A 27,818-nucleotide genomic window follows, 5' to 3' on the forward strand; every position below is an offset into this window, starting at 1 on the left:
GTATTATACCATTACCTATTAGTGATGACCAAATATTGCAGTGTATTTTGTAACTGTATGCTTCAACTGTTAAAATATTCAGTCCGAATAACTTATCGTTTTGTTTTGAATTTCGCGGAAAGCTACTTGAGGGCTATCTGTGCTAGCCGTTCCTAATTTAGTAGCAGTGTAAGAGTAGAGGAAAAAACAGCTAGTCATCATCATCCACCGCCAACTCTTTTACCGACGAATAGTGGGATTGCCCGTCACATATAACGCCCCTACGGCTAAAATTGCGAGCATGTTTGGTGCGATGGAGATTCGAACCCGCCACCCTCAGATTACGAGTCAAGTTCCTCAACCACCTGGCCATGCCGGGCTTAAAGACGCTTTCAATCGACATGTGTTATATTGATATGCCGCTGGTAGAATGTGAAATTTGAAAATATTTCTTTTAGGTTAACTTATAATAGAAATATTAGACGTTAATTTCCTACACAGGAATAAACAACAACCAACACTTTTAATCAAAAAGTTTCAATTTTTATTTTTTACCACTTGAAATAGTTAAAATACAGTTTTTTGTGTTGTCATTATACAACACGAAAAACAAGGTGAGAGATGGTCGAGATAGTTAGAATAGAATATTGAGAAAGGCACTGAGGAACATTTTTATTTGATTTTCGATATTTCAAAACTGTAGTGTCTAATTAACTTGTATACTTAAAGTAAATCGTTGTTTAGAATAATTGCGTGCAGGAAAATAAACATTGTTGGCAAGGTTCGAGCCACAGTAAGATCTGTAGTAATGTCTGGCTTCTTTCTATACTCTACAAGCTAATTTTTATTAATTGAACATGTTTTTATTCTGAAGTGTCGCATTTTAACCTAATTAATTACAATGATACACAAAATATGTCAGATTAGTAGATCTAGGTGAATAAAATTCATCAGTTTTCGCAAATTGTGCAACTAGGCATGAAAATACACAATATTTGCATGATTCTTGTTTGGTTATTTGCAGTTGTTTCCGATAAAACAACATAATGACGTGCGTGTACACATACACTCAATATAACCTACGTTTTCAGTTTATTTTTAAAGTTACAAACTCAATTATTCAGTTTTAAACAACTTACACTCAATTCTTCGATGTAGGGTATTTAGAGTTAGATTCCTTAATTACCGAGTAATTACGTCTTAGAATTCTGTTTCACGAATATACATTGATATTTAAAATATCAAGCTGCCAAAAAATTTTGCATTTCCTGCCATTCAAATCTGTTATAAATAATTTTAAGTCAGGATCTAGATGGTTAGAACATTTCACTTTTAACGTTACAACTAGATATCTAAAAACTTAAGCATGAAATATTTCAGATTGTTTGTACAAAACGTTGTACGTGTGCGCTTTTATATTTTCACATACAGTTCTCTTAAGTTGTACCCGCCTTAATTTGTAACTCAATAACAACTATCACACAATCACTGCTTAAGAACATTCCCAGCTGAGGACTGGCACAGACGTTAGAAATGTGAATACATGAACTCAGGAAAGAAATTGACTAGGTCGGTTTACCTATACTAATATCTTAAATTAGTCAAAGGAAGAACAAACATAGTGACCGACTTACAGCTTCCTAAACGCGATAAAACGAAACCACTTAACATTCAAACAATTCGAAAGGCACCACAGTAGTTTAGAAGACACAGATAATGCTTAAATTTTGCATAATACAGAACTAATATGGTTTTCATTGGTTTGTCTATGTTACAGTCTTGTTTAATGTAAAATAATTTGTTTTATTACTTCCCTTTATAAATTTGATTAAATTTTCAAATTATTCGTTTATCTTAACCTTTCACCACCACAAGTCTTCATTTTGCAAGCTTATTTAAACACACAAATTACAAACAACTGTCTTATGTTTCTACTTAAAGCTAATTCATTTGATGTTTGTTATAAATTAAAATAAGTAACAGAAGCAGCGAGCTCAGCCAGTTTTACAAAACGAGTTTCAAAACATGATACAACATGTGTATGATATCACGTGCGATAACTGATTATTGCTTGCACAAATCATTCAAGGTATACGTACACCTACGGCAAACATTTTTTTAATAAAACTTCGAGTCTCAGGAACATGAATGTCATTTATACGTACGTTAAATCAACCATTTCACGCTAAATCTTTCGCTTCGTAAACATTCTAAAAAGCATGTTCTACAACAACGTTAAAAAATCTGATACAAATTTCCGAGATCAAGACGATAAAAGTTTTCTACATACGTGCATTTTAACTACCGTGTTTCTCCGATAATAAGACCTACCCATAAAATAAGACCTAGTGTGATTTTTGGGGATAGTTTTAATATAAGCCCTACCCTTAAAATAAGCCCTAGTTAAGAGTGGCAGGAAGAGAAAAGAAATAAAAAAAAATTAATTTATTAATTAGTTTAATAGTTAGTTAATTTGTTTAAGTATTAATCAGTTAGTTTAATAGTTTAATAATAATTTATTTTAAATGGTTAGTTTAATAGTTTTACTTTGTAACTTCATTTTTTTAATATATCAAAATAAGACATCCCCCGAAAATAAGCCCTAGTGTCATATTTTGGAGTGAAAATTAATATAAGCCCTGTCATATTTTCGGAGAAACACGGTAAATATTTCACTTGTTTATTTTCCATATAAAAATCGAATTATTAAACGTGAAAACACTTTTTATAATCAGAAGTTTTACGAATTTTCGGTGTTTTAAATGAGTAAAAATTAAACAGAAGTACAAGAGTTTGGATACGAGGTCACAAAAAGATCCATGAAATACTTTACAGTCGTACGCAGAATTGGATCGTAATAATATCTTTAGCTTCAAGAAGAACACAAAACATGTTGTTGTATATCTTTATAATAAAATACCAATTAGGACTTCACACGAAAAGTGACAGAAAACGTGTTGTAGCCATTGTCAGCGCTCTTACAGCATGTTGAACGAAAACACAAGAGACGCATTTTTTAAACTATTTGATTTATGTTAAACTCTTAGCTGTATATACAATGTCGTGCGTTACGTCATACTTTTATAATCTTCAGTTATTTTATCCGTTCGTTGTTATACATACGATTGTAACACAATCAGTTTAATTAAACCATATAATTAACCTTGTTACAGTACATTATTTGATTGTGACTGCTTTAAAAGTTTTAAGACGGTTTGACTGGTCATCTGAGGATGAAAAAAAAATATTGTCGACACAATGTACTTTCAAGCTGTCTTAAAACTTATTTACCATATAGCGAGTTATAACTGTTTTGTATTTGACGTTTTGAAGTTTAACACATAAAAATTAACAATTTCGATTGAGATGGTATTAAAACTTAGTCTAAGTAATTTTGTACAAAAAATTGGTTGTAGGACAACTGTTCCTCCTAGCCACATCTTATATTGATATAACCTAGTAAAATAGGAAAAAAAAAAGACGTATTTCTTATATTTTATAGAACGAATTATGTAAAACTATTTAACCCTCTCGTTTGCTGTGTATGTAACAAGATTTTAGTGTCTTACATGTAAATCTTATAGTATTCACTTTACATAACTCAGTATTCATTTCATTACGATATACAAAACTGAGCATTATTTTATGCTACCTAAACAGCTTTACATAAATAATTCCATGAAATACAAGAAACACGTGTTGTTGGTTTTTTTTATTTTTGTCAGTTATATTAATGGCTTAGAGTGGGCAGTTGTCATGTTACCGACAAATTTACCTACACATGTATTAAACGTTCTTTGCACGCTTGTAATATTTGCTTCGATAATTTCATCATTTCAGTAGTTGCGCACGAACAAAACTAGAAAAGTACAGTAACCCTAAACAAATCGCGCGTAAAAACGAAACATTGGAGAATCAAATAGTAACTAAAAAGCAATTTCACTTTACTAAAGCGTTAAACACTTGTATATAGGCTAGGAGTCTCGCTGAAAAAAAATCTTCTGTTATTTGATGTGGTCAGAAGCAGGTGACCCAGGAACTTTTTGTTCCAATGTTCCTGAAGCAGTACACAATGGTTCTTGGCTTTGATGTACATTCAACCTTTTATTCCTTGCCTAGATTATTAAAACAAAATGAAAATTACATTATTGCTAAGGTCCATCATACACTGTATTAGTTAAAACACTACAAATGCTAACGTTTGAAAACAACAATGAGAGAAGCTAATCTAGATAAGTACATAAAGAAACAACAATAATATATTAGCAATTAATTGTTCGTATTTTTGACATATATGAATAGTTGTAAAACATGAGACAACGAGTTAGCACATTTTGTGAACTACAAAATATAGTTATTATCATAACTGTTTTCAGATGGCATTACTATTTATTAACAAATAGCATAAACCCCTTCAAATATATGGTCACCTACTGTGTAGATAAATATATTTTCAAAAAGCGAAGGAACCTTTACGGCATTTTGCATGTGAAAAATTATTTTCAAGATGTATAAACTGTATATCAACCTTATAATTAAGTTACTAAAATGTGTTTTCAAATGCTATTAGAGTACTATTACAGTACTATGCAAAAGTGTTAGTAAAAGAGAATATTTTATCATATTCTATATATATTATGTAACTAATTATTCCATGTCATTACAGAATGTAAAGTTAAACACTATAGTAATACTTCGCTGATTCCTGTTGACAACTGAATGACACAGAGTGATAATACTTATTCTACAGAATTCCCTATACAAGGGTATGTCATAAGAGTTCTGTCTGAATGAACATACTGATCAAATTTAGGGTCTCAAATAACTGTCATGGTATCCCCATGCAGTATCTTGACTATATAGAGTTAAACAGAGAGTTCACATAAAAGCTTTACGTAATGCTGGCTGGACTCTCCAACAAATTACTACAGATTTGAAATGTTAAAACACTGTCAAGTGCACCTTAACTCGTGAGACCGAGACGATATATTTGGGAATAGGGAAGGAAGAGGCAAAACACCTGAATGTAAACATACTGATGTTAAATACCTTCGTTTATGCAACTTTGAGGACAGAAGAAAGACTGCGACCGATCTCAAACATGAGATAAATAACCATGTACCAAAGTGCTTAGATAAACAGTATGAAAAGATTTAACAAGAATGTTCTGTAGAAGTTAAAAAAACAAACTAGTACTTTGATTCCCAATAATGTCAAGAGACTGAAATTTGCTAAATAGTTCAAAACTGGACTTGATGATTGGAAAAAGGGCGTTATGAACAGATGAGTCTAAGCTTGGAATATCTGATTCAAAGCGTAGGTTTTACATACTGCGGAAAAAAAGACGAAAGATTCTTACCTCAATACATAGCATCTACCATGAAGCATTGGGTAGATAGTGTGACGGTTTTGGGTATTTTTTATGTTGAGGCTGCTGAAGATATTTGCAAAATAGATGAGATAATGGACCAGTATACCCAGCGGTTTGCGTGTCATTGATAAAGGATTCTACTACCAATAACACTCTTTCAACATATGCAGAAATTAGTTAGCTAAGAAGCTGTTGGAGTAATTCAAATGATGAAGATTTCCAGATAAAACTATAAATATTATACTGAAAGTCTCAAAGATTCAGGAACTTTCTAGTTATTAAAATCACTACTTTTTGACGTCCCTGGTACGAGATAAAAGCATACGGTTGAAACATTTTTAAAGACCATGTTTTAACCATTTGATTGCGAAATGTTCGAGTTATACATTATATAAAGCATACTAACGTATAAATATCGATCAATAGGTTAATAAACTTCACAATGAGGTTTATTATGATACAGAAATTGTTATAGATGTTCAAATAGCAGATCCTGGGTGTACATAAAGACATTGTTATTTACATATAAAATTACCTACCTACTTCGAGAACATTTAAGGAATTCTGTTTCAATGAATATTAGTTATTACTGGTAAAGAATTCTACTACCAATAACACTCATCCAATATATGCAGAAATCATGCTAGTATAACAATGAGGGGAGTACTTTGTAATTGTACTGTACATGCTTTGAGTTTGTTACACAAAGACTACTGTTTAGTTTTAGCCCAAAATAAAAGCTCCTAATAATGATAAATAATTTAGAGCAAAAATGGTTTCGCGGTCTACCCATAGCATGTTTAGTTAACTAATGTGAGAAACCATAATCCTAATAGTAAACAATTGTGTGCAAAACTGGTGTTGCACTTTAACCGTACAATACATTTCAAAAGTAATGTATATACAGGGTGGCCCGTCAGTCCCTACCCATCCATATATTTTGTGTATCCAGTGTATCTGTGTGCGGTCCCTCATTCTCGCTGCATAATATTATGCGACGCCATGTTCTGTGAGACATTTTCCTCAGCATAGCAGGGGTTATTGTTCCAAATGCCGCGGTAACAGCTGCCTTCAACTCATCATTAGTATTATAACGTTGTTTAAACACAATTTGGATGTGTAGGGACTTACGGGCCACCCTGTATTGTTAAGTACAAGACTGCACAGTAGGCTGCGTTCTACTCACTACTAGGTCCTCGGGACTTCCCGCTGAGTCACTGAGGAGTGGGATGACCAGTTCAAGTAATGCAAAAATTCTGTATAAAAGTGGTTCGTAATCTCATTATGGCACGTTTTCTTTAAAATATGAATTACCATAGCTCGTGATGCACTATGACATTTTCTAACAGCTAACTTCTATCTAGCATGTTACGGAAAAAACAGACGTGGATTCCGTGCTGAAGACTAAACACTTCTAATCACATACACTTTAACACAAAGCTAACTTTTACACAACAAAATGAAATCTAAACCTAAATAAATACATCAATAGCGAAAGCATGTAACGTTGCACGTTGTATTAATGTTCAACACTACTTTGGGCTACGGGGAAAAAGAATGAAAGCATGAACCTGGATCCAAATTAGTCAAACATACCCAAACTTTGTTTCTTGGTTCTGTTATTTACTGCTGAAATCAATTATAGAAAGTAAAAATTGCTAAAACACTGATTGTGAAAGGGTACCAGTTTTTTAAGTTACTTATCTCTAGGATATTAACTTCCTCAGAAACGTTAGAGAATCGTTCGTCTGTTGTAGAGCAAAATACATTGAAATAGATGCTGTGTCCACAGGGTAATTTAACTCCGGACTTTAGTGTTGTAAGTCCATAGTTCTAACTCATTATTAGAGGAACATTATAAAAACGAAGACGATGTTAGTATTACTAGGGATAAAAGAGATTAAAAATATTTTAATCAATTTAAAATATGAATTCCATAAAACATAACAAAAGCAGGAAAAAACAAAAATTAAACCTAACCTAATTTGTGCCATCTGTTGGCATAGTTTGAATAATTTTTTTTTATAAAAATACAACTACGAATAATAACAAGCTTTTAATTATAACATTTAATAAATACAAAATAATACTGTTGAGGTTACAAGACTTCATAACGGTAGTTTATTGGAGTATTACCTCAACTATTTGAAATCCTATTGAGTATTCTTGGTGGTATCGTCAGATGGAGGGCTGGTAGTCAAACTGGTATACCTCCTGAGTAGGAAGGGAAAGAAATCTAGTGGGGCTTTCAGCTGAGAATGTTGGGAGAACGGGTTAAACAAAATAAGTACAAGGACAACAATGTATTAAAACAAAATAAGTACAAGGACAACAATGTATTAAAACAAAATAAGTACAAGGACAATGTATTAAAACAAAATAAATACAAAGACAACAATATATTAAAACAAAATAAGGAAAAAGTACAAAAATAGAGGTATTATTAACACATGCACAAAAAACAAAAACAACAATTTATTCACGAATTGGACAAACGCAATTGGTAAATGACAAAGGGCACCGTATGAAAGTACAAAGGTGATCTGTAATCTAAAATCTTGACACCGAGGCCCTCGACAACGCTTGGCTGAAGTGCACATCTGTGACGTCACAACGTGATCAAACGTTCATGTTACGTATGGCACTCGCTATACTAAACAATCTCGTGAACTGCTTGATGTACATTAGTGATCTCCCAATTTAAAATTTAATTTTGAAAGATATATAGAATTTTTGTTATTATGAACAAAGATACACAACAGGTTATTTTGCTCTGTGTTTATTGTACGTATCGACACTCGATTTTTTTAGCATTCAGACTTACCGCTGATGGACATTGTTCAGGGTGTTTATACTACGGAACAATTACAGACATTCAAAATTACGATTTTACTTTATGCGATATTCACGAAAATGTCTTTAGCAGGGTTGTTCTTTTCGAACAATGAAAGTAAAGCATAAGGAAAGTAAGTTGTTATAAGAAACGTTCTTGATATAAAAACAAAACGACAAGAAATCCACTAACCCTGAAGTAAACACCAGTTTCAATGTTTTCTAACATGCATATAACATGAAAAAAATCGGTATCTTAAAATTACATGCATTATATTTTTCACATGACAAGTATTATAGCTATAATGGTTTGTTCTAAAACGGCATTAATGCCTGAGTTTAAAACACTTTAATTGCTTACTTGGTAATCAGGTATTATAATTTTACTCTGTTATTGATATTATATTATTATTATTGTTGTTGTTGTTGTTGTACAACTTTGTTTTTGTAATTTAAATAGCATTAAAACAAAACAGACTTGCAAAAATTACAACTTTGGATAAACGTTTGTTGTCGATGTCTGAAAGGCATTTATGCTTGTATAGGTCCATAGTTTGTTACCTTGGAGCTCCATTCTCGTGCTCATATAGGTCCATAGTTTGTTACCTTCCAACTCCATTCTTGTGCTCATATAGGTCCATAGTTTGTTACCTTGGAGCTCCATTCTCGTGCTCATATAGGTCCATAGTTTGTTACCTTGGAGCTCCATTCTCGTGCTCATATAGGTCCATAGTTTGTTACCTTGGAGCTCCATTCTCGTGCTCATATAGGTCCATAGTTTGTTACCTTCCAACTCCATTCTTGTGCTCATATAGGTCCATAGTTTGTTACCTTCCAACTCCATTCTTGTGCTCATATAGGTCCATAGTTTGTTACCTTCCAACTCCATTCTTGTGCTCATATAGGTCCATAGTTTGTTACCTTCCAACTCCATTCTTGTGCTCATATAGGTCCATAGTTTGTTACCTAGGAACTCCAAGTAGCAGTTTTTCTCCTCTTCTCGATTCTCTCTTGTTTCTATTTAGGTCCCCTGGGAGGGTTTACAATCTTGACCTCTTCTTTCCCATTGTTGGTAGTTTAGGTACCTTCTTGACCTCTTCTTTCCCAGTTTTTACCTGTCGGTAGGAGGGTTAGGTACAATCTTGACCTCTTCTTTCCCAGTTTTTAACTGTCGGTATTTAGTGAGGGTTAGGTACAATCTTGACCTCTTCTTTCCCAGTTTTTAACTGTCGGTATTTAGTGAGGGTTAGGTACAATCTTGACCTCTTCTTTCCCAGTTTTTAACTGTCGGTATTTAGTGAGGGTTAGGTACAATCTTGACCTCTTCTTTCCCCGTATCTAACTGTCGGTATTTAGTGAGGGTTAGGTACAATCTTGACCTCTTCTTTCCCCGTTTCTAACTGTCGGTATTTAGTGAGGATTAAGTAGAATCTTGACCTCTTCTTTCCCCGTTTATAGTGTTAATATTTTAGGTATGGGGCAACGGTTAAATGTTGGACGCACAATAAAAGAGGGTATTAACTTTCACAAATGTTCATTGAAATGAAATCAAAAACCCCATCAGGACCATGTCCACTTATGTCCAAACGTACATCATGTGCACTGGGACACGCTCCCTATATAGACAGTTCATATATTACAATGTTTTTCATGTTGTTGGATTATTTTGTGCGTTTCCATAAGTACTACATTATATGATAAAATAATATGATGAAGTAGGTATATCTACCGATAGGTGGCATATTACTAAACTTATAGTGCATATTTAAGGGTGAAAGATACGTCGGCTCATTTCCAGCATGTTTGATATAGCGATATAATGTGCAACATTTCGTTTTTATTAAAAGTCAATGATCTACTTAGAAGTCTTTCGTGGAGTAGTAGTATATGTGCGTGTTTGTATGGGAATTTCGTTTGTTGAGCGGGGAACTTTGTAAGCGCTAGTGAGTGTTGCATTTTGTAGTTGTTTGTTTTAAATTTAATTTTAATATTCTTGAAAGCCACATTGATCCAGACTGGACAAGCGTAGTCTGTAATTAGTCGTATGTATTGTTTATATAGTTTTAATACGTTAGTTCGTGTTGTTCCTGTATTATATCCTGACAGAGTTATGATTTGTTTCATTCTGCCTTCCGCTAGTGCAGCGGTAAGTCTACGGATTTACAACGCTAAAATCAGGGGTTCGATTCCCCTCGGTGGGTTCAACAGATAGACCGATGTGACTTTGCTATAAAAAAAGCACAACACGTTTCATTCTTGGACAGATTTTGTTTAAGATTTCATTTATGTTTTATTGTTTTTGAATTTCACGCAAAGCTGCACCAGGGCTATCTGCGCTAACCGTCCGTAATTTAGCAACGTAAGACTAGAGGTAAGGCAGCTAGTCATCACAATCCATCTCTTAGGCTACTATTTTACCAACGAATATTAGGATTGATCGAAAATTATAACGCCCCGACGGCTGAAAGGGCGAGCATGTCTGGTGTGACGGAGATTTGAACCCGAGATCCTCAGACTGGGGCCTCGCCATTCTTACAAACGTATCTTGGTACAAGTTTTAATGGCTTTCTCAAGACGCGAGTACTAGCTATGTTGTAAATAGCATTAATTATCACTCATTTGTTATTATTTCTGATTAGATGGTTGTTCAATAATTACTTGGAGTTGTTTCACAGGTTTCTTCAATTATTGAATTACACTTGTCAAGCTCTCAACCGTTTCAAGCATCATGTCAGCCGCAACGTTATTACAATTTGTATTTTTGATAGTTTATTGACATCTCTGACTTGAGACGACTCGTAGAAATTTCAGTTTGAATTAAAGAACTAGGAAATCCTTCTTAAACACAAGACTCTTCTGTGTACGTGAAACGAAGATAAGTAAATCTTAACTTATAAACTACATTTTACAGTTATGGAGGAATTTACGTTTCTACATCAAACCGAGATGTTTGGAAGTGTTAAACTGAACAGTAACATCTTTCTTGTTAAGAGCTTATAGTTCAACACTAAGTCGGAGACAGAAACACTATGGTTGTGGTTAAATATTACATAAAATTATTATTTTCTTACCTTTTCCTTAATACATATATTTTCTTTACCAATGTCCTATTTTCGGAAATTCTGCGACCAAGATATTTTGGGTTGTTTTAAAACTGAAGAAAATACGTCTGTCCCTGATATTGAAGCTCAGTACAACAGATTTAGTGGTATTATAATAAACCAATCCTCCAATTGATCAAAGCACACAACTGTAACATTTGAATGAGAGAAATCACAATGAATCTTCGTTATGCGTTGTTTCCTCATTCAAATACAAGAAGTTTGAACACGTACTTACCAAACATTCTCCTTATCATATATTTGTTTTACAACCTGTAACATAACATTTCAACAATATTCTAGATTTCGAGCAGTGGCTTGTTGAAAGCAAAAGACAAATCCGAAACGCTGTTTTCGCATGTCCCCGATTTTTAATCCGAAACTAGCAAATTAAAAGAAATGTGAAAAAAAAAATTGCAATTTAAGTGATTTATATCTCAAAATTGGTAAATACTTCTATTAAAATGATATACTAATAATATCGAAGAATAAGGGCTATATCCCCGAGTGAAGCGAAGTAATACGGTTTTCGTAAGCAGTTTTTTTTGTGAGAATGTGACGTCAAGAACCGTGTCTCAAAACCAAGTGTTATTGCAAATTCGATAATTATGTAATAAAAATAAAACCACAGCCCAAAGCTACTGTAAGCGTTATGGAAACTACATAAACCACATTATGTATTAACAGTTTTAATAATTTTATAGAAAACAAACCGTTCACGTATAATCCTTACGTGATATTAAAGAAACTCGAAAGAATTTTGATATACTCACTTGTTTACAGTAGAACGCTGTTATTGCTAATGCTACTACAGTCCACAAAGTGCCCAGCACTATAGCTGCTAACAAAATGCTCGTGCCTAGGTTCATCGGAATTTGTACTTGGTTTTTGAACAAATTCGCAGAGGTTTCGTCAATTTCTGCAGACTGCGAAGTAACAAAGTATTGTAAGAAATTTTGCATGTAAAACTTGATATTAAAACATTGAAAGCTTGTTTTGCCCTTTGGATATTTGTACAGAATAATTTTATATGGACTCGTATACTTTATCATTGAATCAGCATAGTTTGTAAACTGTAGTCTGTACACATACAAAAATAAAACCTGAAGAATGAATTTATAATCTTCAAAAAGTAAAACTTGTACCTTTTCAAAACTCTTTCACAATTAATAATAATGGCCTTGTCGCATTAGTATGATGTAGAATCAGTCGTCTAAACCACTTAATGTTTTCTAGGAGAGGGTTTAAAACTTGTTCTTACATATTATATTTAAAGGTATTAATTGTTATGTAAACCAGTACATTTGGAAATATTTAGGTATATTATACACACACACACACACACTTGACAAAATGTTATTTTTTTCTAATTATTAACTTATTAGAATTTACTATTTAGCAGTTCTTTAAAGAAATCGTTGGTAGTTGTGAAATGGGTATCTGTAATTCAACTTAACAACTATGGATTAACTGAAAGAAACTGTGGAAAAGACAAATGGTCAGAGCGACATGCTAAGCAGTAGTTTACGTAAGGTGTTGAAAACAGTGGGGGATAACTGGTACAAATTCTTCATTATTTCAGACGAATTACATAAACGAGCTTCATATTTTGATTAATCGAAATTACTTCATTTGAAAGACTCAACATTTGTAAGAGGATAAGAACAGTTTATACTGTAATTTATACATACTATATTATTTGACTGTTAAGCCTTTCGATGTTTCTACGAATCTTTCAGGAAGGTAAATAAAGCAGCCTTTATGTAAGCTTTAAATGAACTATGTAAGAACATTTTAAGTACAGATGGTAACATTAAGTCTCCTCTCGTGCCTAATGTAGATGTCCGTAAATCTTCAAAAGGTAATATAATCGAGATTGGTGCTCTAGGTGGCGTTTTCAGAAGTTACAACCGAATCACGGGCACGTTACAGTTGTTTGTTTTAATGGCTGTGCTTGTCATCAGGAAAAGTATGTGAAAACAGCGTAGATGCAAGCAGAGCACACCAATCTTCTTTCTTAGATGTAAATCTCCTCTTTGAGAACAAGTCGGTCTTTTTTGGGGCAATAAAGAAAAACGGTATTTGTAGAGTTAAGGCCAGTGTGAGAGCGATTCTGATGCCAACGTTAAATACGACGGAATCCGATCTCGCAGGTGACATGGATATATTAGTACTAATGTTGTATCGTATCAAAATGAATCTGATTAATATGAACTCTGAAGAAAAATGTCATCCAACCGTGAAAAGAAATACAATTACAATACTAAACGTTATTGGAAACGAATCGTTATGTACGGGTGCTTGCTTTATTTGGGGTTGTAAAATCAAAGTTACCTCGCCTTATGATGAATTCAGTATAATTTTAGTTTGTTCCAATGAATTTATATTTCATAGATGCGACAGACGAGTCAGCACGAGAAGTCTGTTTGTTGAATTTCGCACAAAGTTGCATGAGGGCTATGTCCCTAATTTAGCGCTATAAAACTCGAAGAAAGGCAGCTAGTCATCATTTCCAACACTTGAGGTACTCTTTTGCAAACGAATAGTGGGATTGACCGTCACTTTATAACGCCCCCATGGCTGAAAGAATAAGCATGTTTGGTGCGACGTGGATTCGAACCAGCGACATTCAGATCATGAGCCGAGCGCCCTAACCATCTGGCCATGCCGGGTCCAACACGAAACAACGAGTCTGAAGTTCTAACAAGTTTCTGTGGTGGAAAGTGTCCCTAAGGATACTTTATGTTTCGAACTATAACTGAAGGAAATCACAAGTTTTATATATATATATAAACCTAACCTGAAGCTGATACTCCTTCCAACCTGCTACATAGCATACTAGCCAAGTTATAAATCTGGAGTATATGAAATACCTCAAACTTCAGATATACAAATAAACAGATTTAACGAATTTTCTAAATCTTCAGAAGGGATTATTTTAATTAATAGATATTTTCTGAACATTTCGACCCTTTATTTAATGTGTAATTGTTAACATTGGTAAAGTTATTGGCAAAAATGTTGGAATTTTCCTTATCTAATAAATTAAATTATATTAACACGTTAAAATGAGAGTATCGTTGTCTCTACTACGAAGTAAAAAACACACTGATCTTTCTTCATAGTTGGTTTTAAAGTCAGTATTACCGAACAATATTTAATTATTTGCAGTAATATGTACACATGTTACGTTATAATAAAATTATTGTATCGTTTTAATTACGTTTCACAACTACAATAAAATATCCTTGCAAATACAAAATACTATGATAAAATGATGTAGTTAAATTGAAATTAAACGGCTTACCTCACACAACCAGATCAAAGGAAAAATGGTATCACGTATGTTTTGTAGACCTCTGTATTGGAATAACGCCAAAAGCATAAGAATAATCTAATTACTTTTATTTTAGCACAATTATTATCACTGTTTAATTATCTAAAGGCAAACTGGTTTAACATTTTGAAAACGTTCCACCATGTCCGAGTATTTTCCTTTAAAGTTCTTACATTCATATACAAAGATTTAAATGGTTATAGATTTTTTTTAAATCACGAATAAATAAATATATTTAATGAATTAGCGATACACAGTAATGAATACATTCAGTTGAATTAGTCTTAGTTGTTTCAATTTATTAACAACACTAGATCTTTCACACGCTAACCTTTGAAAAATAAATAACAAAGAGATCGAACATATAAAGTACTTACATGATTCCAGGTGTTTGACGAACGTATATATTTAACTGAAGTCTCTTGGAAGCGTTTAGTACTAACCCTGTCAGCTGAAGGGGAGAAAGAGATTGGACACAATTAGGCCTAAACTGTATTCGTAAGAAGCATTGAAGAAATGTAATGTTAAACGGCTAGTAATGTGATTCACTACGACAGATACCTCAAGCCCTGCGACTTGTTCCTCTGAAGTTTTGTCCCGTCATGTCTATTTTGTTCTTTCTGTGACGTTTCCTTGCGTCTCAGTTGGGTCAACTTAGTCATTTAATATTACACTATTTACAAAACAAATAGTTACAAATTATGGATTCTTACCGGCTCAACGTCTAGAAAGGTTTGATGTTTCTTTTTAACTGGTTTAATTCCATCAATAGCGCTTTGGTACTCCAGCGCCCCTTGATAGAAGTGAGGACTAGAAGCAACAACTGGGGCACCTAAAGTTTGAAACACTCACCGGTTATACAAATTGTATTGCACAAGTTTCACATAAAACGTACCCACGAACATAAATACAAGTACGTGCAATATAATTATTTAAAGTCACGTACACTTATATATATTTGGTATCCTGCGTTAAAGTTAGGCTGTTTATATCAAAGACTTCCAAATAATGAAATTTACTTCTAACATATCCTACACACAGACAATAACGCTGCTGTAATTTAAAGCAAGTACTTTTCACCAAACGAAAACATTGCAAAGTAATTTTTAATTAACCCTCACACGTGATCCAATAATTTAACTGTATATGTATAGAACCTCTAAAACAAAGTTATAGTAAAAGAGAGAGATGGAATGTTTTAGTGAGGAATATTTCTTGCTGTATAGATCTTCTGTGGCATAAAAGAAAGTAAAGTTTCCAGAGCGTGATCTCTCTAACCCTTGTTCTCTCTCACTCACATTCAACGCATGCTCATTCGTCTATCCATACTACTTTAGTTAACAGCCTGTAATGCGTCTAAAGGAAGTAACGGCTGAAACAAGAGAAGGGGGTGATAAAATGAACAGATTATTGTTCTATATATTTACTGATGTTTCTATTGTTGGAAGGAGAATTGTTAAGCAACACAAACAAACGTTGTAGTTAATAATAACTTTAAGAACATTATTTAACTTGCTTCACAACTCTTTGTTGTGAACGTTGTTAGCAGTTGTGTGAGAAATGTGATTCAAATTGGGGAAGATAGTTTTTGTTTTGAATTTCGCGCAAAGCTACACGAGGGCTATTCGCGCTAGCCGTCCATAATTTAGCAGTGTAAGACTAGAGGAAAGGCAGTTAGTCATCACCACTCACCACCAACTCTTGGGCTACTCTTTTACTAACGAATAGTGGAATTGACCGTCACATTATAACTCCCTCACGGCTGAAAGGACAAGTAGGTTTGGTGTGACGGGGATTCGAATTAAGTCGAGTGCCTTAACCACCTGGCCATGCCGAGCCACGAGGCGATAGTGCGAGGAAAAATTATAGAAAGGGTTGGAAAACGTTGCATTACAGCATCTGAGCGTATAGGTAATGTTTTACTGCTAATTTGAAATAGTAATGATCTTGAACAAGCCCGTATTAAGGGTTTTATTGGCCCTAGGCCTTAACTTATAGATGTGCACTCGAGACAGAATCTTTACGTGCAATACAATTAGTCATTGCTCGAGGTTCCCTAATTGGTGTGAGGCTCTAGGCTTCAACTCAGTAAGCCCATGCCTTAATCAGGGGCTGATCTTTAGAAATAAAGTTGAAGCAGTTAGAAATTTCATCTTAATTTATACAAGTTTAAAATATATCCGGACTAACGTATTTTTTCTCAATTACCTGAAAAGTTTTTTGCATGTATTCATTATAACATTCTTCTAAATCGGATATCGAAAGGACATAAGTACTAATAAATATTACATACGACAATGACTGCTATACGGAAGTTTTTAACCAGTTTGAGCACGTGTTTTTACTTACTTCCTGTGGTGAGGTAATTCCATTTAAAGAGTGACACGTAATTGTTAAAATTGGTATAATATTGGTTCCTCTCCTTTCAGTGTTATTTGAAATACTTATGAGCCTAAACAGCCTGCGAAATGTGCGACACTGCATTTTGATTCTTGGTCTGACTTGAAAGTATAGTATAGTATAAATAATTCGACCAGTCACTATCTAGTGCGGACGTTTTGATAAGCCACTCTCCAGCCAGTTCAAGTTAAAACAACAGAACCGTACACTTGTAAGTTTCCATTTATTTTGTTGCCCTCGTCTGAAATATTATTTTGCATGGCAATTCCGGAAACTGTGTTTTTCAGATGCTGTGAATGTATCCGTTGACTTTCAAATGTACGTTATTAAAAGGCCTAAACTGGTCATGTGCATCAATGGCGGATACAGAACATATCTAAGATGGGGCGCGGATTGTACTGGAAACGCCACTGTCACTGTGTACAAAAGCATAAATCGCATATTAGCTCCTAAGCCTATCGTAGTGTAGTTCAGCCGTACAGCGTCTTATTTCATATGTAAACGTACTTCACACGTGCATTTAAATGTAGATTTTAATACTCAGTTTGGAATCTGCATGCTTGACCACAATTTAATTTTCTGGTTTCTAATCTTCCTATTCCACAATGACCGTTCAGCTGTTTGTGCAATACAACACAATCACAACGTGGTGGCTCAAAACCTTGCAATAGCTGCACATAGAGGGCGCTCGAGAAACGTAGCGGTACAAATACTCTTTTATATGCTAATTAAAATAATATATTGATTGGGTAATTTGTTCAAAACGGATTGCTGTGTTGTATGGATATCCGATATTTTCCCGTAAAATCTACTACAAATGCCACTAACGTTATTGAAACCTGTATGCTAAGTTTTAACCTGTTGACTGTGAAGTATTTCAGCTGCTACGGTAACTCCGAACCAAGTTCAAAACACAACTCTAATGCTTCTTCAATTTGTAACTTTTCACGTGACGCCATTTGGGATCGAAAGTGAAACAATTTGTAAGTAAGTCAAAGGCATGAATGATGCTGACATCTAGCGTTGAAGTTAGGTATTACTGAGAACGAATTAACTCGTCCGTGGCACTGTGTTACCGATCGGCTTGGACGAGTTATCTCGTCTACGGCACTGAACAGATAAATATTCAATAACAAACCATTTATTCTTCATAAGAAAATATAAACATATGCTAGATGACTTGAAAAGGGGAGCATAATCTTTGGAAAGAAGGAAGCCAGACGCGTACCAGATCGGCGAAGGGATTGGGGGGGGGGTATCCCGTTGCTCCAACTTTAAATCCTTCACTGAAGTGCATCACAAGTTTTGAAGGTCGGAAAACTTTAAGTTGCAGTAGATAACTAACCACGAATGTTGTGCATCATTATTCAAAGCAACATATTACGTTGTATCTGATACATTGGCAGTAGTTTGTTTCAATAATTATGGTAAGATGCAACAGGAAAAACAACCTAATTGGAATTATCCATTGAAGGTAAGGACTATGGTACATACGAGAAAATAGTTTTATAGCCAGCTAATTCCATGACTAACAGAGAACTTTATATGCAAAAACGGCTCGTTTGGGTTGAGAAAATATTTTACATAGAAGAGCGAACAACGTTTCGACCTTCTTCGGTCATCGTCAGGTTCACATTTTCTCAACCCAAACGAGCCGTTTTTGCATATAAATTTCTCAACAAGTGGGTTTCTCGACATCACCAACAGAACTTGACCTCAAATTCTTCGATGGTATGTTCGGGTCATCTATAAAACACCACCTGAAGTAACGGTCAGCTTATGTCTTCTTCTGCCACAGTAGTAGTAATAGTATTTTCTATCTCGTTTATCAGAAAGTTCTTTAAAGTTATTATGTGATTGAGATGGAAGTGTTAAATATAGATTATTTTATGTTGTGTCCAATGTATTTCTTTCTCACAATTAGTAAAAGCGAAAACCTGAACTCTGTACTACATTTTGTGCTCGAACATTTCGTTATTTATGCTGGTTCTATCGGAAAACAAAAATATCCTCGAAATATCACACCAAGCTTATAGATGAAATTTCCTAGTGCCACCTATATTTCACAGAAATTGCATGTACTACAGAGAACACATTTATTCGTCCATACTGTCACATAAACTAATTATGAAATATGATATAGTATATAGGCAACACGTTTGATGCGTCTACTTTGTCGCGTGACCTACCATAACGAAACACGAATATACGAGGGCTGTTCAAAAAAAATACGCGGACTGACGTCATAAAACAAAATGTACTTTACTTAGAAGTTACAGATCTGGGACGCCTTCAAAGTACTCTCCTCCCCAACGCACACACTTATCCCAACGGTGTTTCCACTTGTTGAAACAGTCCTGGTACGCTTCTTTTGTAATGTCCTCCAGCTCCTTCGTCGCATTTGCCTTAATCTCGGGAATCGTCTCAAATCTTCTTCCTTTCAAGGGTCTTTTGAGTTTGGGGAATAAGAAAAAATCGCAAGGAGCAAGGTCAGGTGAGTAGGGGGGTGGGGAAGAACAGTGATCGAGTGTTTGGCCAAAAACTCACGAGTTCTGAGGGCTGAATTTCGCAGCAACGCGGTGCATCTTCCATTTTTCGGTCAAAATCTCGTAACAAGATCCAACTGATATCCCACACTCTTCAGCAAGCTCCCTGACAGTCAGACGTCGATTTGCTCGCACCAGGGTGTTGATTTTGTCGACGTGTGGGTCGTCAGTTGACGTGAAAGGACGTCCAGGACGCTCATCATCTTCAATAGACTGTCGACCATCCTTAAAACGTTCATGCCACTTGAAACATGCCGTACGCTTCATTGCAACATCACCGTAAGCCGTGTTAAGCATAGCAAAAGTTTCAGTCGCAGATTTTCCAAGTTTAACACAAAATTTCACAGCAAGTCGTTGCTCCTTTAGGTCATTCATTCTGAAATCCGCCAAACGAAAAAATCGCACTTCACTTAAAACCGCGTAGCTAATACACAAATGAAAATATCTGCAATCGGGAAATGGCGTCGTAATCAGCTGATCTGTGCGAACCTAGCGACACCAAGCGGATTCCCCTGGAACCAACTGGAGCCGCGCAATTCAAACAGTCCGCGTATTTTTTTGAACAGCCCTCGTAATTCTGTTACTGTATGAGCTAATACAAGTTTTTAAAATTAATCTGAATATTTCAGAATTAATTCATAGCAAATATACTGTTAATGAATGCCCTCTTAGTTTGTTTATGCACAAAATTGAACAGCTGGCTAGCATTAGTTTGCCCACATCAAGATGCCAGAGAAAATGATGTATTATGAACCTTCAAAGTTACCATTGAGTCAGATAGGGAAATCTTGGTCTTCTTGAGTTGTAAAGATATCCTTTATAAACAACTTACCATTTTTTACTACATTTGCGCACATTTTCGTTAATTTCTGGCATAAGCCATTTAATTAAAGTCCTTATTGGCTGCCAGTTCAATATAGTATAAAAGTAAATCTGACGTTCGCTGTGAAACACTACACTGACTTTCACTCCACCATTCCGATAGTAGTCTTTATTTCAGTTTCCGTTTCACCACATCAGTAGACATTGGGCAACACTTTAAACAATTCAAAGCACAGACAGAAAATTGCACAGTTGAATATCTGGCAAAACCTGGTCTCGACTAACGAGTTTTTCCAAACGGGTTGAACACGTATCGATTTCCACAGCAATTGCAAAACGGAAATTCGTAAAATATCCATCGTTGTGTACACCAGAATTTATTCTTTATTTTAGAAAAGTCAACAATTATTCATCACAAAATTTAAAATATTTCATGGAACTAAATGTTGAGTATCCCAAACAGATTATCCACCGAATAATTTATAAGAAAACATTAGTATGAACGCTACGCATTGTTTATTCTTATATAAATTTATATAAGCTCACTACGGAAAGTAACAAACACCGTAAAACTAATTACAATGTTTTAACGTACCACTTTAGACAGTATACTGTTATGTGACAGTAATGGGGTCCTTTATCAAAAATTGGGCAGTAAAATAAGGTGTTTAAACCTAAAGTAAGCTGGAAGAAAAGTGAATAAAAATTCACGCTATGAAATTTTCTCACCGTTTTGACAGGCTGTCAACTCGATGACTCCGGCTTTCAAGCAGTTGTTGGGATCCGCGCAGAAACATTTGTTGTCTGGATCCACGCGAGGGTCAGCAAATAGTTTACTCGGAGCAGTGAAACGGTATGCATCGATTCCCAACACTTTTGTTTCTTGTTCGTACCACAAGTACAGAGACCTGCCATAAACATTCAAGTTATTTCAGGAAATGCAAAGAACGTCTCATTGGATTAATGTATATGTATTTTTATTGTTTTAAACAAGTAAGCAGTAATAAAACAAGGATGGATTATCCAAAACAGAAAAAAAAAACAACATTTTCTGACCCAATGAACGGTTTCAAAAAACAACAAACGAGATAGACTTATTGAAATGACATATTTATAAAACATATGAAAGTGTCACAGGAGAACAAAAGCACTATTTACTATTTCATCTTTGTGGTTAAGAAACTTTTTGCTGAGTTACTTATGATATTAATTAAATATATTCAATTTATATATCACAACAGTAACTGAGATTCTAGGTGGCACAACAAGTGTTTTCATTTTTGTGAACAAATATATTCTTCTTCGCTGCCTAGATGTGCAAAAGATTGGTTTGGTTTGTTTTGAATTTCGCGCAAAGTTACTCGAGGGCTATCTGTGCTAGCCGTCCCTAATTTAGCAGTGTAAGACTAGAGGGAAGGCAGCTAGTCATCACCTCCCACCGCCAATTATTGAGCTACTCTTTTATCAACAAATGGTGAGATTGACTGTCACATAATAACGCCCTCACGGCTAAAAAGGCGAGCATGTTTGGTGCGGCAGGAACTTGAACCCGCGACCCTCAGAGTACGAGTCGAGTTCCTTAATAACCTGGCCATGCCAGCTTATACAAAATATAATAGCACTTTTAAAATATGTTTAGGAAATAGCTTGACTTGAGAGATTAAATTTTAGAATGACTGAAGTCTGAAAGGCCAATTTCCGATAAAAAATATAAACCTAACTTAAGATAAAAGAAAACTCAACTCCTGTGTTTATTATTCTTGACGCTTAGAACTGCCAAAAATGAAAAATGGAGCTATTAAAACATGAACAACTTGTTACTACTAATTTAACGAATCTATTCTTAATTGTACTTTTTCCTTAATTCTATTCGAAATTACTAAATTTTAGTTAACAGTTTTCAGTTTCAATATAAAGGTTTTGTTACAAACGTCAAATACTTGAAATTTCCTGTGTTTGCTGCATTTCACGTGCATTTGGAGGTTAACATTGGCTTTGGTCCTAAAGATCCGAAGGTCATCACAGTATACAGAAAGTTGTTCATTGGTTCAGTTGAAACGATGAGAGACGTAAAAGTAACATTGGACACGTGTATATCTTATAAGGGTAAGGGGCGACATAAAAATGAAAAGCTGTGTCAAAGAGATGAAGGATGTGGAAGGTGTATCTTGACACTCACAACACCTTAGTGTCAGACCATTGACAACGTCTCAAAATTGTTATTGTTCTCTGATAAAGAGGCTATCGGTAACCATTAAGAAAAAAACTAAATGCGTTTTAGAAAGATGTCTGGTTTGGTTGGATAAATAAGACACCAAAGAACGAATCTGTTCATAGTCGTAGTATGTGTTTGCACGAGTATTTTTGATATAAAAGAACGAGTAGAGAATTTACAACCATTAAATGTTATTGGCGTAACCTTATTATATTTAAAATTAAAACACATAGAATGGAAAGGGTACTTTCTATCTGTGTTGTTTTTCCCTAGTTTAGCAGTGCAAGACTAGAGGGAAGGCAGCCAGTCATCACCACCCACCGCCAACTCTTGGGCTACTCTTTTACCAATGAATAGTGGGATTCACCGTCAAATTATAATGCCCCAAGGCTGAAAGGGCGAGCATATGTTGGTGCGACCTGGATTCGATCCTGCGACCCTCGGATTACGAGTCGAACGCCTTAACACACTTACACCTGTGTAATACTAATAACAGTACAAATTTACTAACCACTAATATACCGAAATACAATGAGTTACATACTCAAAAAGCTTTTAAAATTTTAAGTAATTAGGAATTTAAAGAAATATTGAACCATCAAGTTTGTTTTTATACGGATATTACTTACCTACACAAGTCCGTTGTGAAAATGTAAAGTATATCACTTTTGTCTACAAATGGTGAAAACATACTTCCATCTACAAGATAAAATACAGACCACTTTATTATGAATGGACATTTTCAAATATTCTATTAATAATAAGTGATATAACTCTAATAATTATATTACTAATATTTAATTATTATTAAATGTTATAAGTGGAAGTCTTCAGTAACTTCTGACCCGAGATATTACGATTCAAAACAATGTTCGTGTTGGTGCAATAAAAAAAGACTTCATCATGAGCTTATAACTGGATTTACAGAATGGCATTAAACAAAAATTTCTAGTTATTAATAATTAGTTCCTGGATTCATTATTATAACAAAGTTATGTTGTTAGTGATGTTATTGATCTAATTTATTGACCTTTAAAAACTAAAGTCTACTCATTTCAAATAAAATATTAATTTACTTTGTTAATAAATATATAAGTGTACAGTGACTTTCCGAACACCCTGCAGTATTATTTCAGACATGTTTCAATATAGAATACAGGAGATAAATATGAATGACAATTATAAACAATGTTGAAAGTGACCCCCGTTGGCATAAATACAGGCCTGGATCCTTCTTATTTTATTTCTAAACACCGATATCAGTTGCTAGCTTTAAATAGACTGAATGAGTGCTGATTACAAAACTGCACAGTGACTTTTCGAACACCCTGTACAATACAAGACTGAACTTAATCTCCATGGAAATTGACCCAAATGTAACACTATTTCAAATAATCAAGCTCCCTCCCTTCAGGAGTTAACTTTTCCACATAAATATACCATGATTACATTCAAATATTTTGTTTGTTCGTTTCAATGTAAACTACACAACAAGCTATAGGGGAGTTTAGCGTTGCAAGTTTATAAACAGCACTGATACACCGATAAGGACTAAAATGTAGTTCTGGCTCATGCAAAGTGATTCCATGAAATTGAAAAGAAGCTACACATTGGATACGTGACATATTTAATGCCATACTTTGCAAGCCAAAACCGAAACTGAAAAAAGTAGCCAAGAGCAGGCCAGTGAAACTCATAACTGTCTGTTACACACACACACAGCCAGGAGAAAGAGCACGCATGCGCATACACCATGCTTTGTTACACACACACGGCCAGGAGAAAGAACACACCACTTTTCTATGTACTTGATAATTTATTTTTTTCTTTTACTTTAGATTCAACTTTGTTTCATGTGATTACATTGTTCCGAATCATGGGGAAACCTAATATTTTCTGCTTGATTACTTGGGCAAAACTAATTTCCTAATTGGCGTTGGTGGTGTATATACGACGAAAAACTGGCTCAGCCACTAGCGAATTAAAATATTTGATACTTGTGGTTATTACATTAACACTCCTACGAAAAGTGGGGCCTAATAGGCCCCAGAGCAACTTGAAAGGTTAGTAATATTAGGCAAATAATTTTGTATTTAAATGAAATTGCCATTTAAATCCATTAATGAATGGATTAACGAGATTCCCACTGTCCCTATCTACTATCTAGCGAAACCACAGCCAGGGGAACGGGCTTGGAGAAATCAGGACTAGAAACGTCTTTTCGTAGGAGTGTTAAACTATTTTATTAACATCGTTCGAATAAAACGTTCGATGTAACTGTTCTCTGCATTGGACAGCATGGTTTGTTGCTATGTGCTAGGTTGTCCAAATGGTCGAAAAAATTTACGTGTCTGTACAATAATTCGCGTGAACAATAAACGCTATTTGGACAAAGCACGCCGCAGTATCGATTTGTTTACGGGGAACTCGTGATAATTCTACAGTTTTCACATGAAACAAAATAACTATATCTGGAAATTTTATATGGAGAGTAGCTTTTACAATGATTTATGTTTTATTAAAGTTGAGGACAATGCTACACAACGGATTATTTGTATTTGTACTACATCCTTGTGCAAATTAATTGAAACAAATGGTCATTTTACAACATTTTCAACATGGCGGCCAGTGTATGCTCGCTGGACCCGCTGATTTCCTTTAATAGTCATTTTTTTCACATAAAGAGATTTGAAGATCAAAGGAACAAAATTCAGCTCTTCAACTGTTCGTTGTAGGCTTCTTGATGTCGGTCGAAGGGCAAGGAGACCAGTCAAAAAACAACTTTTTACCAACTCAATGAAGAAAAAACAGTATCAATGGGGTCTGAAATACAAGAACTGGACGCAAGAACAATGGAGGGAGGTGTTTTTCAGTGACGAGATTCATTTCTTCTTACAGGGTAAAAGAAGTCTGATTGATGCGAGATTCTCGAAGTTTCTCTCTTGGAGATCTGCGAACATGCAGTTTGTAAAACATCCCTTGAAGAAGATGTTTTGGGGCTTTTTCAGCTACTATGACGTCGGAGACTTGCATATCATAGAAGGTATGATGCGAGGACCACAGTACATCGAAGTTTTGCAGAGAAGAGTCGTTCCAGAATTGAAAAGAGATTTCCAGATGGATCTGGCATTTTTCAGCAAGATCTGGCTCCGTGCCACACATCGAAACTTGTGAAGAATTTTATGACTACAACGCGAATAAAGGTGCTAGACTGGTCTGGAAACTCTCCGGACTTAAATCTTATTGAAAATCTTTGGGCGATTTGTAAAGAAAGGCTTCGGGGAAAATACTATACTACGAAAGATAAGCTAATTGAGGCCATAATTGAGATGTGGTAACACGATCCAAAAATTAGTAAAGATTGCAGTCAACTCGTGGACTCGATGCCAAAGCGGATTAACGATATTCTGAAAAATAAAGCGGTAATATCATCTATTAATTTGTTAGTAATTTTTGGATTCTCAGAAATAAAAACGAAAAATTGAGAAAATCGTAATTTTCCGTCTTGTTTCAATTAATTTGCACAAGGGTGTATGCCCATCACGAGTATTGAAACCGGTTTCTTCTTTTAGAATGTAGACTCACCATTGTGCCACCAGGCAATATTTACTTATCCAAGTGTGTATAAAAAAATAATTTTGGCTTTTTATCAAGTTTATTTACAGATAAATACTTTCGTTAGCGCAGTCCAAGTAAAATCGTTACCTGATACATCTCTCAAGGAATCACGTAAGGTCGAGTCTATTTTATTTTGTATGTATTAAATTTACTTAATTTGGATAAACTTCTATGTATCTCGTTAATTTAGTTAACTGTCGGTTATGCTGATAATTAGCATGTATATTATTTCATGGTTTTACGGAGAGACGTTTGACGAGTGTAAAATTGAAAATTTTACTGAACATAATAGTGTAGAATATATAAGAAGTCTATGAACGATATTTATTAACTGTTGTAAGTATTATATCTTCGTTCTTCATATTATACAGAGGTTATTCATGGAAGAGAAAAACGTTCCTTCTCTAGAACGAGATTTTTTAACGCCAAGTTAAAGTCAAGAAAACATCAATCCAGACATAAATCTCCAAAGTTTATTATTAATGGTACACAAATTTAAAATATGCTACCATTCCTGTCCAATAAAAATTCAATTGTTCTCTTTTCGTGTTTTTAAACTACTGGTTAGCATGTAGGTCGAAATTAGTTCCAGTCGTTTTAAATCTGAAGTCAGAGTCACTTGTTCTTTATATTTAATAAACTACTATGTAAAATTAGCTTTCTTTGACGATTCTTTTTGAAATATTAACTTGATGACATATCTAAACTTCTAGGCGTTACCTTCCTGAAACTGTAAAAATATCAATAAAACATACAGGTGTCCCGTACTTAGTCATCGTTATTGTGAGTACAACGTACAACACCAGTAAAGAAGTAAATGTGAATTAATAACAGCCGGGAATTGAGTTTCACATGAGTGACCACACCAAACAAAGATCGTCCCAGTTGCTATAGCAACAAACTCATCTTCAATATTTTAACTCTCGACACACATTTCTATTTATATATATCTGGTTCAGTTGCACTATATACTAATGCTACAGCCACAATACAAAACAGAAAAGTTTGAAACATTGTGATACCGGTAAACTAATTTTTCTTTGGCGTTGTGAACGATCTCTATGACATATCATCATACTTAATTGGTTCTGTGAATCGACTTTAAGAACGATTCAAGTGCTTCCACCCTTATTTTCCTACACATTTTCATCTTTTGTTTTTTGTAAATTTTGGTATCAGTAATGTACACAAAACATATACAAGTTATTTCAGTGATATTTTGAGGTACAGTAGATTTATGAAATATTAAAAAACTAGGATACTTTTCTTGTATCTGTTTGTTTTTTTGAACTTTCCAAAATTAAGCTTCAGACGTGAGCGATGACTCAAAGCCAGTTAATACATTATTATACACTATTAATGCTGTACTGCACTATTGGTTTTTTTTGTTTAATATATTCGTGTAAATCTACCCAAGACTACTCATTACCTGCACTAGCCGTCCCTAATTGTGAAATGGTAGATTAAGAGAAGGTAGCTAGTTAACGGAACCCATCGCCAATTCTTGGGATACTATATATGAATAGTGGGATCTTACCATCACTCTTATAACGCACTTACAGCCTTGGAGTGTGGAGCAAAATTGATCAGTAATGGA

At 34.5% G+C, this 27,818-nt stretch overlaps 1 protein-coding gene and 1 long non-coding RNA gene across 4 annotated transcripts in view; one reads left to right on the top strand and one right to left on the bottom strand.

Annotated features, from left to right (window-relative positions):
• Positions 1-503: 503 nt before the first annotated feature.
• The window catches only part of LOC143247488 (lysosome membrane protein 2-like), a 102,453-nt gene continuing 75,138 nt past the window's right edge, over positions 504-27,818 (bottom strand). The window contains exons 7-14 of one of the 2 annotated variants that reach the window (XM_076495719.1): positions 23,233-23,302; positions 21,118-21,296; positions 15,334-15,452; positions 14,998-15,071; positions 14,591-14,642; positions 12,057-12,209; positions 7,487-7,602; positions 504-4,094 (exon numbers count right to left, since the gene is read on the bottom strand). In XM_076495719.1, coding sequence (XP_076351834.1) covers positions 7,504-7,602; positions 12,057-12,209; positions 14,591-14,642; positions 14,998-15,071; positions 15,334-15,452; positions 21,118-21,296; positions 23,233-23,302 — 746 coding nt within the window. In that variant the 3' untranslated portion in view covers positions 504-4,094; positions 7,487-7,503. The remainder of the gene's footprint in view (positions 4,095-7,486; positions 7,603-12,056; positions 12,210-14,590; positions 14,643-14,997; positions 15,072-15,333; positions 15,453-21,117; positions 21,297-23,232; positions 23,303-27,818) is intronic. The other variant, XM_076495718.1, reaches the window with a different exon arrangement.
• On the top strand, positions 16,182-27,722 carry LOC143247489 (uncharacterized). 2 transcript variants are annotated; one of them, XR_013026568.1, is made up of 3 exons: positions 16,182-16,531; positions 26,269-26,332; positions 26,593-27,722. It is a non-coding gene; the product is annotated as an uncharacterized LOC143247489 (long non-coding RNA). The 2 variants fall into 2 exon arrangements; XR_013026569.1 differs by lacking the exon at positions 16,182-16,531 and adding an exon at positions 17,019-17,231.

Source organism: Tachypleus tridentatus, chromosome 3, assembly GCF_004210375.1.
Source record: "Tachypleus tridentatus isolate NWPU-2018 chromosome 3, ASM421037v1, whole genome shotgun sequence".
In the NCBI taxonomy this organism is placed as follows: Eukaryota; Metazoa; Arthropoda; class Merostomata; order Xiphosura; family Limulidae; genus Tachypleus; species Tachypleus tridentatus.